An 11,635-nucleotide genomic window follows, 5' to 3' on the forward strand; every position below is an offset into this window, starting at 1 on the left:
GAGAATAAATTAAAAAAAACAAAAACAAAACGAGTGTGTAATTCAACACACACGCAGGTTTACAGATATAAGGGTTCCAGCATGTCAGCCCATCTCTCCAAACATTTAAATACAAAGAGCTACTCTCAAAATATTGTATAACAAAATTATGGCAAATCATCTTTTTACAACATCACCCGACAAACCGCAAAGTACACCCGCCCACCCAGTCCCCCCACCCCACCCCCCACCCTTGAGAAAAAGCAACAAAATACATTTAAATGCCCACGGTCATGCCTAGTCAACCCATTAAACCAGAATCCAGCCCTCCCCCTCCCTCCCTCCCCACCCTCCCCACCCCAAACCCTTGTTCACAGTTTTCTCCTCTTAAAAATAATAGACATTAGCATAATAACCACTTATCACATATGCAATTGAATGGGTTGTTGTTGTTTCCAATGATGATATGTTTAAAAAAAGTGCTTGTTTGATTTCATTGACAAAAAAAAAAGAAGAAGAAGAAGAAAGAAACAGCAAGGAGTGGAGTAGAAGTGGTGACTTGTTAAAAATAAAATACGAGATCCCGTCGACAACAGCATATTGACAACTGGTGTCCATTGCATTCAGAGTCAGAGAGCCGTAATGGCCTTTAACAGTTATTTTTGGGTAGACTTTTGTCTGCGTTGTGGCTTTTCTACTGGCCGCTGGTGGGCGCCAACAGGAGCGAATGGTTCGAGAGGCTTCATCGACTCGGGTCAGGCATGTTCAGAGCATCCTCTCCAGCTTCCGACAATGCTGCGTGCGCACCGTCGGTTCCAACTCCACTACAAGTCATGCTACCTCGTGTAGAAAATGCAACGTTAAAAACAAGTGTGGATTTCCTCTTCACATTGACACAACAGTACCGTAATCGTGACAAAAACTACACGCAGTAGAAACCAAACATGATCACGTGTTGTAATTTGTTGTTCTGACAAGTAAAAACAAACAAATGGAAAAAAAAATAAAATCAAAGCTTTGTCGTCTCAAAGTACACCTGTAAAAACTGTGCTAATTGCATCTCATAATACAAAGTCTTATTACACAATTTTGCCTATTTCCTGAGTTAATACGTTTCTTGTAACAGACAATATATACTTTTTTGCCATTTGAATTCTGGGCCTTTCCCTGCAACAAATGTTATTATTGAAATTATCAACATTATTCATTATCACTTTACAATGGTATGATGATTGGTAAAACACAAGGGTTCAGAGAAAGAAGAAGAAGAAAGAAAAAAATCAACTTTATCGCTACCCTCTAAATGTTTTAAATTACATTTAAATCTACGGTTTATGCTCATATCAAAATCACTACATTTGAACAAAAAAATTAAGCGACTAAATGCATAATAAAAATGAGATATTTTTAAAAATTGCATTTGAGGCCATGGAAGACCCTCCCTGGTCATGTTTGCATTAACATTTAATGGCAGTGTTTAAAAAAAGAAAACTTTGCTACAAGAACAAATTCGGATGGGTACAGGGACTGTGTAGACTGTAACAGAACAGACCCCAACTGGGTTCACCTCATTTGACCTTTATCTGAAACTTTGGCTTGTCGGGGTTTTTGATCCTGTACTCACTGGCTCACTGACGTCAGCTAACAAACTGGTATACCCTGAGAATTCTGACACCGGAGTCCGTATTCTGTGGTCGACCTCTGCCCCAGGATCACTGCCATAGCTCAGAGGGGTCCGGCGTCCTGACTTGAATTGGGAGCCAAAGGCCTGGGCGAAGTTCTCGATCTGGTACGTGGGTTCTTTAGGGGGATTCAGTGGGGACAGGTCTGGGTAGCTGGAACCGTTAGTGGGTGCAGAGCTCCCTCCAGCCTTGGGCTGTTGCCCCTTGGAGCCTTCTGCCGGGGCAGTCAGATCCTGGGGAGGTAGGTTGAAGGCTCCAGGGGAGTGCTGCTTCTCTAACTGCTCGGTCAGCTCCTGAGAGGGAGTTAGCTGCTGGTGGCTAGTAGATTCCAAGCTGAGGTGGTAGCCTGTCTGGGAGGGGGAGCCGACAAGCATGCCATAGTGGGACTTGGAGGACGACGACGAGGAAGTTGATGAAGGGGCTGCAATGGGCAACGGGGATGACACAGTAGGTGGGTAGCCACAATCCAGTGGAGATGTGCTATACACATGTTTGTCAGAAAAGAGGGGCCCTGTGGGACTTGAGCTGCTGGACAGGAGTGGGAAAGGACCCGTTGGACCAAGGCTGGGGAAGGGTCCACTATGACTGGTGCGCTCCAGGGCCTGCAGCAGGAACTTAGAGTACTCACTCATTACTGCTGTTTTATCACCACCGTTTGGTGAATCATCCTCTAACTCAGGAGTAACTGGGGCTGCTGGCTGGAGATCCACATGATGAGGGTGGTCTGACAGGTCGAAAGTCACATCATGGTGGTGTGTCCCCTCTGGCTTATGGCTATAATGATCCAGCAGGCTTTGCAGTACCTCATCTGGAATGCCCGACTTGTCGTGCTTGAGTTCCAAAGGCGAGGTGTCCAGCATGGCCAACGTGGGCTCGGGTCCCAAGGAGCCCTGGATTACACTACTTCCCTGGGATGCCATGTGAAGCGAGCCGGCTCCATAGTCATTGTTAACTGCATGGAGGTAGCGGCGCTTTTTCACAAACTGCATTGCATCATCGTAGTTGCTGGTGGTGGGGGGGCCCTGTTTGTTGCCCCCAGCTCCCTGGAGTAGACCCATGTTATCAAGCCCAGAAGCTTCCACGTGATCCATGGAGCCAGGTTTCTGGCCTAACAGTTTTTGTCCATCAGCAGTGTCTTCAAGAGAGACGAGGCCCTTGTCCAGACCCTTGCGACCCCCTTTTTTAAAGACCAATTTTGGAGTGCGTCCCTGCATGGTAGGGCCAGAGCCTGAGGGGTGCTCCATGTTGAAGTCCTGCAGGCCCAATTCACGGGCCATCCCCCCAGAGGATGAGTCCGCTGCCACACCCGCCACTGATGAAGAGGCATTCTTCTTCCTCTTGCGCTCACCGGCCTCACCATTTTTGGACTTGACCCTCTTGCGTCCGGAGGTGGTAGAGTTTCCCTGAGTGAGTGAATAGCTGCCCTGGCCTAGCTCTGTGTCACTGAGCTCCAGCATGTTTGGGTCCAGGCCCTTCTTTATGGCTTCTACACAAGTCCGCTTGTGCTTCAGTAACCGGTCTGTTCTTGAGAAAAACTGCAAGTGGACGGAGACAAGAGGGAAACACCAGCTTAGGCCAACTTCGATGACTTAACAGCCAGGAAAAATACTGCATCTGGGAGAAGTAAGACTACATTATTAACTAACTCCCCAAAATTAAACATTCGCTGACACCATGTGACAGGAACTGAAATTTATAATGGATTTAAAATCATGAGTGCAGATGAGCACTTTTAATTAATACTAAATAATGATTGTATTCATCATGATGACTGAATTATAAACATGATTTTATCGAAGCTCATTTTTCCTACTTGTTGGCATGTATCACAGCGATACGGCTTCTCGCCGCTGTGTGTCCTTTTGTGTCGCTCCATATGGTACTTCTGGATAAACCGCATATTACACTGGTCACAGCTAAAGGGCTTCTCCCCTGCAAAAGACAGTGTTTAGCATTATACTGACAAGAGCTAAACAAAAACACAAAGTGACAATTAATACCTTACAAATTTTAACAGTAAAACATAGATTGCAAATGATACATAAATTTCTCCCCCTTCTCCATTGTCATGTTAGTTGATGGATTGTAAGCCCATGAACTCACCGCTGTGGATCTTCTCATGTCGCTGGAGCAGGTACTTCTGAATGAAGCTCATGTTACACTGACTGCACCGGAAAGGCCTCTCACCTGTGCGATCAAGAGTACAACCGTCCGCCCAACACATTAATCAACGCTCAGTCTCATGCAATAGTACTGCCGATACAGTCGAAACAAAAACTCAAGTGTGACAGTCAATGGCTCTTGCTGCATAAATACAAAGCCAAGTAATAAAAACGGAACTCGCACTCATTATTTATTACCAAAAGCTTTCTAAATATTGTGTACTAAATTGTATTTTGAGAAAGGGGGCTTCATTATAAAATATCTCGCATATGACTGTTTGTAATACATACAGTTTTTAGTGGTATAGTGGATAAATCGTAACTACAGGGATCAAAAACAAGACTGCACAGTCCTTTGATCAAATCAAGCTCAGATGTTTCAAGGAAATGAGCAACACCAGTGGGATGCATCAATTTGTTACCTCACACCAGACAATACTTATCTTCTTGACTATCATCTGCCAATAACATGGCATTCACAGGTGACAGTGGCTAATGTCTTTATGTGAACAGTTATGTTACACGTTCAAACTTTATAAGTGTCATTTTTTCATTATGATTATTTTTTCCCGCTGACACATAAGGGGGAATAGAGATTGACCACAACACAAGCATAAGAATGTCAATAAGTATCGGCAAAAAAACAACAAATACAACAAAACCACATGTATCAGCCATAAATGATTTTTTTTTTAAAGCATTTGTATGGATATTGTTCCAGAATCCACGATCAGTGTGTCCCTAAAGCTATTTTGGGTCTACATTCAGAGGGCCTCAATCTCAGCAAAGAGAATGACTAAGACATCCAGGAAAAATGAGTAATCACTGACTCATCCCTGGTATTAGCGATCGTCTGGCTTTTAGCATGTGTGGTGATGGCGAAATTGCGTTTGGCCGGCTGTAAATCATGTTTCAGATTTTTTTGTGTGAAACCTCTCACCACACAAAAGCAAATAGATAACTGAGCTTGGCCCCCCCCCCCCCTTCTTTTAATGGACAAATCCAACAGCAAGCTGTAAAACACAAGACGTTTGAAAATAAAACCATGCCCGAGGAAAGAGTGACTCACTAAGAAGCAGTGAAAGTCTCTCACCTGTGTGTATGAGCACATGTCTGCGCAAATGGTAGGAGCTGCGGAAGGCGGCATTGCAGTGCTCACAGATATGTGGTTTTGAGTTGGGGGACAGGCAGGCTCCATCTGCATCCAACATCATGGCCTAGAAAGACAAAACAATGAGTACAATGCAGAAATTCTGCCAACATACCCACAAGACTCATTCAAAGAATCCATGCACTGACGGCGTGAAGTCATGCTTCCACGTGCCGATATTCTTCAGCCAGACATATTCGTTACATGTAAAAGATCATTTCCTCATGTTGCGATGTTGACAACAGTGACTAACCTTTGAAGCATCATTGCGTTTCCTTCTGGCTTTGCCTCCTTGTCCATCCCCATTGCTCCTCCTCCCTCTTCTACCTGAGGACTCTTTTGGCTCTTTACCCAATCTTCCAGACATCTGAGAAAAAACAAAAACAGTAAATATTCCAGAGTGTATAGGTGGCAGTCAGGCAACCTCTATCGCAGAAGTCAACAAGGACCTGTTGAAACAAGTATTACTCTTGTCTACGTAATATGGAGACCAAATATGCACGCACACACACAAAAAAAATTCAAAACCAGCAAATATATCACGTTGAACTATATAGGAACAATGTATCACTATAAAAAAAATATTAAGAATCACAACCCCAACTCACCGGTTCTCCAAGGGGGCGAACGTTGCTGTGGCTGAGATCATGCAGGAGCATGTTTTGGTGATTTTGGTGGTGGTTACCAAAAGACATGTCCTGCATGTCAGTACCACTTTTCCCCGCGCCCCCTCCAACACAGTTGACCCCTACTCCTCCACCTCCGCCATAGAGAGGCATACGATAATCCAGCTCACTTAGCTGCTCCTGCTTAATGCCCATACTGTGGAGGAAGCCTCCTGTGTTTGCAGCAGTGGAGCCCTGGAGGTCTGGAGGTGAGTCACGTTCCTTCTTCAGGATCATCTCCTGGGGAAGCTCACCCATAACCGACTGGGAGGCCAGTCGTGTGAAGCTGGTGACTGGGGGCAGGTGGCTGAACATAAGCATACCAGGTGCAAAATTGGGATCCATGCCACCGTTGCGCAAAAACTCATTGCCTAATTTGTCTTGAATAATACTCATGGTGATTTTGCTGGGTGCAGGGGAGAAGCAGGGCAATAGATCTAAAGAGGACAGCAGGAGGAGAATACCCTGAAAGAGAACAGAGAAAGAGAGACATTTAAGTATAAATGCTAAACACGGGAAGAAACAAGCTACAATCTAACATGATTGCCACAGTCTCTTCATGACATCTCATCCCTTTTGAGTTTTACAGGTTATGTAAATTTTTTTCAGCTACAGGGCCTTCATTGCGAGTGCTGTATGCAGGACAATGCTCTGCAGATTTCCAGTCAGTGACCTATTAACTACTTAATTGGATTTATAAGGCATTACCAAACGGAGGTAACGTGAACAGTGACTGGAAACTGTAAATGCATTTAATTTACACTGAAAGAACCGTGTATATAGAATGCTAGCAAGGGACCGTTGATTAAAAAGAGGAGTCACAGCAAGCAGCAGCCCCTCTTTCCCTCCTTCTTTCTGTTCATATCATGGGTCTTTCACCTCTGCTGGGTCGTATCATGTGCACTGTTAGCTCCTCACCAACACGCATGAAAACTGCCATCACATTACAGCCGGCACGACGCTGATGTTAATGAAAGAGAGTGTGATGATGACTAAAACAATTCACAGGTCGACAATGAAATAAGATTTTACCTGATTGAAGAGTCTAAACGATAGGATGTCTTTATGTGGGGTTGAATACCGAGCTCATTACACTGTTTACATATTACTGCTAAATCTAGAGGCAATAGACAGCTCTGCATGGAATAGACTGCAACTGGCTCTAAATAATTAAAAAAAGACATGTAGCCTTACATATTTGTTGGTTTATTACAGTTTTTTTCATGTTCTGAATTGTTAACCACGCCACAAGTTTGTGTACTTTTTTAAGAATGTGAGAGCTAGAGTCAGCAGAAGATAAAACTTCACCGAATCCACAACAGGGAAATTCACTTTCTCTAAGTGTAATTACTGACTCAACCAAATCCTACATGATTTTCACATCGTATAGTTATTGACTGTGTGTTATGAGAAAAAAAAAAGAGTGGCTGGTAAAATCCACCAGTACTAATTAACTAAAAGTTCATTTCAAACCCTGTTTCTGAAACATCTAAGTCACAATAAGTGTCTCAATCGGCTGCAACTTTGTGAGACAACATAATGAATAATGAACACCTCCACAGCAAAATCATTACATCGTGTTTCATTTTTCAAAGGAGAGAACAAAAATTCTCAGCCTATAAAACCGCGGTGGTGTTTTTTCTTCTTAACTATACAGATTTACCTAAAAGTTTGGATTTAAACCATTCACTTTTCATTGCAAATATCAAATATATATATATATATATATATATATATAGACATAGATATAGATAGATATAGTGTGTGTGTGTGTATGTGTGTGTGTGTGTAATTAAAAAAAAAGAGGAAATCCATACCTCTTTTCTACATGAACGCCATATGTGACCTGGACAGCGGCCAACATGAAATATGACAATAGCTTTTTAACCGAATATCCCTATTGTTTTCGCATTCTGACGAAAGCAGGACCACACCGTTTGTCTTCTTAAGCAGTGAATCCATCATGAAAGCACTGGTTTCAATCCAGGCAAATTAGCCAGTTCGATAAAGTTACCAAGCAGAGCGATAATCAGGTCAAATGTAGGTCGAAATTTTAGTGATTCCAGTGAGGGAAACAAACTGGGAAGTGCATCGAAAAAAAAGAAGAAGAAGAAAGAAAAAAAAAAGAACTGGAGGGAGGATTTATTGTTTAGTCTAGCCCAGCCGACCATTTGGCTACGCGACACTGAATTCAACAGAAACCGGATGGGCTTTTGTGGTACATAATAGTGAGCTAGCTACTTAGCATAGTTAGCTAGCTAGCCAGCCACAATAAGACACAATCAAAGCATCGTTACGTCCTCCATTAAACCATCGACCAAGAAGCTCTTGACGCCTAAATCGGGCATCCAGTTAAAACTACATTTTATTTATTTGGTTTGAAATAAGAAGTACTAATTTAACCAACTCCTTTTTGATAAGTAACGTTTTGCAGAGCCTGTTACTTAACGTTGCTATCGAGCTAGCTAAATCTCAGATAACATGATTAGATGCTGTTAACACATTTATCGCCTGTGTAACCGGTTACAATGTGGGGGAACACGTCATAACATCACATATCGCGAATCATTAAATGGAAGAACCATATTAGCAGTCGATTGAGTGATAAGGAACATTAGATTGGCTTTTAAGTCGGGTCAGCGACACGAATTGCTCATTCTCCGATTCCCAAGCTTTGATGACGCTCATGAAATCAAATCTGTCTGGCCCGAGCGAGCAACGCTGGCGCTCTATTTATTGATAGCTAACTTTAGCTGTGATTACAAGCGGATAGTGCTTACTGGCGCATTTAGCTATGAAAACACAGTTCGACGATTTCGGTGGCAGATTAAATTCAGGTTTAATATGAGCGTTGGACGGATATGTGAGATTTGAGGGAGCTGTGTTTATAACAATCAAGCTGCCACGAGCTAGCTAGTTAGCAGCTAGCTCCCTCACAGCTCCGACTGAAAACCCGCATTACGGCCCATGCAACAGAAACAATGATGCTGGCGTTCAGTGCATCTCCCCTTGGTTTGCGCCGAGACTGAAAATTCCGTCGCGTATATCTCGACAAAGCAAAGACAAAAGCCTAAAATATGACTCAAATTTGTTGACCACTCACCTACACATGACCGCAGTTGGTTTCAAACGTGCCTATATTTCCTCCGTACTCGCCGCTTTAGGGTTTTATTGCCAAAACATTGTTCTCCGGCGGTCGCTGCTTTCTTCCATCTTGTCCTGGCGCGGGGAATTATGGGTGTAGCGGACGGGTCGTGAGAGGAGACAGGAGAAGGCTGCAGAGGTGTGAGGGAGCCCTGCTGGTCACCGAGCTGTAGTCATGTAAACACACTGCATTCATACTTTAACACGTGCCTTTCCTCAGTACAATGCAATAAAATACACCTATTTTACCAGTCTGCTCAGTGGAAAGTATTGCAGGTAGGTTTTGACAACAATGCTGTCTCTATTTATCAGTATTTTGTAAATAAAATTTGCTCGATTTATTTAAGGGTTGGGTTTTTTTTGCCAAAAGAGGGATAATAATCCATCAAATGAAAGTTTGCACAGATACAGATGTGTGACCAGTAAGAGAAAACCTGATAAACTGAGAAGAGGAAGAGAGAAGTCAGATCTATGCAGGGCAAAAGAGGTCAGTCGTGGTTTGAGTATGAAAATGACATCAATCATAGGCCATTTTGTGGCTTTTGCAATCAGCAAACCTCCACCCTGCTTGAACACCTTCGTCACATTAGCCAGCACCTTCCACCTCCATCAGCGTAACGCCAAATGAGGGAATTGTTTTCAGAAGAACTGTGCACGTGTGCCAAAAATAGATGTTTAAATTTACCACCGCCACAACAACAACAACAACACAACACTTTCTATCAGCAATTGCTACTTTTGTTAAAATAATCTACTTAACTTGAAGAAAACGTTCACACGGTACTCAGGTTCTTCATCACCTTACTGAGATATTTTCGGTTTCCATTTGTTCACATTTTAAACGTGTAAAACCTCGATAACTCACTTCTTTTAAAATGATAAAAAACTTGTATTTAACTTAATTATAGATAAACTTAATTTTTTTTTTTTAACCAATCACCCAGGCAACATGAGCCCAGTGATAGTGTTGCCGTGGACCCGTAGCCTGATATGTCTGGAAGAATGTGATTTTTTTTTTTTACTTAACTTCTAATTGAATATTAATGTCAATAAAGTTAAATATCAACCAATGAGTTTGATTCTTCAACTATTCTCTCGGTGAGGATGCTGCAAAAAATGATGAATAGTTAAAACATTACTTTGTTTTATACTCAGCAGGTATTCCCGCATAAAAATGTAGAATAATTGACTGTGTTGAATTGTTGCTTTTGAACTCCATAAACTCCATAAACTCTGTTATTAAGAGATGATCTTGCAGTCTGACTTTTACTGCTTGTATTGTTCCCATTGGTTTTACACTCAGGTTCTTCCTGCATGACCCAGCTCCTCCACCTCCCCAGGGCCCTTGCGCTGCTGTGTTGTCCTCTGGCTCCCACTTCCATCAGGGAAAGCTTGACCCTCCACCCTCCTTCCCTGTGCTCTGCCACCAGGCCTGCCTACTTTGCCCTCTTCCTCTAGTGGGCAGCCTCCGATCCGTCCTCCCAGGGCACCGTGAGCTCCAGAAGGAACACAGATGTTCCAGTTGAAGCGTACAGAACCAAATCCGGCTGAAGGGTGGTGCTGCAGATTTCTTCTGGGAAGTGGAGCTGTCCACCCAGGTCCACCTCCATCTTCCACTTCAACCCTGGTGCCAGAAGCTTTGGTGCTGGTGTGCTGTTGGTAGTGGCTGAAGGTTCTCCCTGCCTGAGGAAGGTGATCCTCTGTTGGTGCCTGGCTGGCATCTCTCTGTTTGCCTCAGTTCTTGTGACGTCTACCACCTCCACAGGCTTCCTGAGCGCTTGGAAGTGTCTCCGTCTTGACCCTCCACCTCCCGGTGTTGCAGCCCACTTGTCCCTCAGCCTTCCATTTCCTCCCCAGTCGCCACTCAGACATGCGCCTCCCTCACTATCAAGTCACGGCAGCCGCTTAACTCCATCACTCGTCTCATTTTCTCCTGCCTGTTCCCGAGTGTGACGGATCGTATGGGCAGGTGGAGAGAGTTCCAACCCTACAGGCCAACTGTGGAGAAGCCTCGCGGGGGCCCCGGCCATTTGCTAATAAATGCTTTGACTTCCGCGTTCATCCTGTGGATGAGGCAACGTTGCACTTTAACGCCATTAGGTTTTGTGTATTTGATCTTATTGGATTCTACTTCATTACTTTTATCATTCTACAATACAAAAGACATTCACGAAGTACAGACGTGACTTCAGCCTGGATTCAGAGGTTCCCCTGGTGCAATGTTGCCCCGGAAAATACAAAAAAAAATTGTGTGGTTGTGATGCGTTCACTCTGACTTCTTCTGTTAAACTGTTGAATGGTTGTGGTTGGTTGGAAGAATTTTTATTTTTATTATTTTGAATGCTTTCACGAGGATCCTTAAGATATAATTAAAAAAAATTTTTACATGTTCATTATGAGCAAGTTTTATACAGACTATTTCCCTCCTGTTTTCCACTTACCGCCCCCCATCCCCACCCCCCCACAGCAAAGGCAGTCATTAACTGGTTTGTGGGTTTCATATTTGATATTTCCGCTCAGGAATTCAGGGAACGGAGCAATAATTTCACAGCTCAGTGAAACATGTTCGCCGCTATCTCATATTTTTTGGGGTGTTTCATTTAAATTGATTCATCTCAACTCTCTGCCGTCTGAATTCTGATACCAATGTGCAGACCTATCACGCGCACATTTTAGGTATTATATTGAATGTTGTTAGGTAACTCATGTTTAAAAAACAAAAAGAATAACAACATCTGATAAAGGGCAGCACGGTGGTGTAGCGGTTAGCGCTGTCGCCTCACAGCAAGAAGGTTCCGGGTTCGAGCCCTAGGGTCTTTCTGTGTGAGTCTCCATGTTCTCCCTGTTCCTGTG

The 11,635-nt window shown here is 43.4% G+C and overlaps 1 protein-coding gene across 2 annotated transcripts; it reads right to left on the reverse strand.

The window, feature by feature from the left end:
- Positions 1-922: 922 nt before the first annotated feature.
- On the reverse strand, positions 923-8,922 carry znf281b (zinc finger protein 281b). Of its 2 annotated transcripts, none has more exons than XM_086194448.1 (7): positions 8,742-8,922; positions 5,582-6,103; positions 5,227-5,340; positions 4,917-5,040; positions 3,765-3,857; positions 3,475-3,593; positions 923-3,196 (listed from the first exon to the last, which is right to left on the reverse strand). In XM_086194448.1, exons 2-7 carry the CDS (start codon positions 6,032-6,034, stop codon positions 1,559-1,561), a joined length of 2,541 nt encoding a protein of 846 aa, XP_086050574.1. In that variant the 5' UTR covers positions 6,035-6,103; positions 8,742-8,922; the 3' UTR covers positions 923-1,558. The 2 variants fall into 2 exon arrangements, with proteins under 2 accessions (XP_086050574.1, XP_086050575.1); XM_086194449.1 differs by having other exon boundaries at positions 3,765-3,848; positions 8,742-8,921.
- Between the last annotated feature and the right edge of the window lie 2,713 nt (positions 8,923-11,635).

The sequence above is a fragment of the Aulostomus chinensis genome, chromosome 23 (assembly GCF_037954235.1).
Source record: "Aulostomus chinensis isolate RoL2024-O1b breed Wild chromosome 23, RoL_Achi_v1.0, whole genome shotgun sequence".
Taxonomy (NCBI): Eukaryota; Metazoa; Chordata; class Actinopteri; order Syngnathiformes; family Aulostomidae; genus Aulostomus; species Aulostomus chinensis.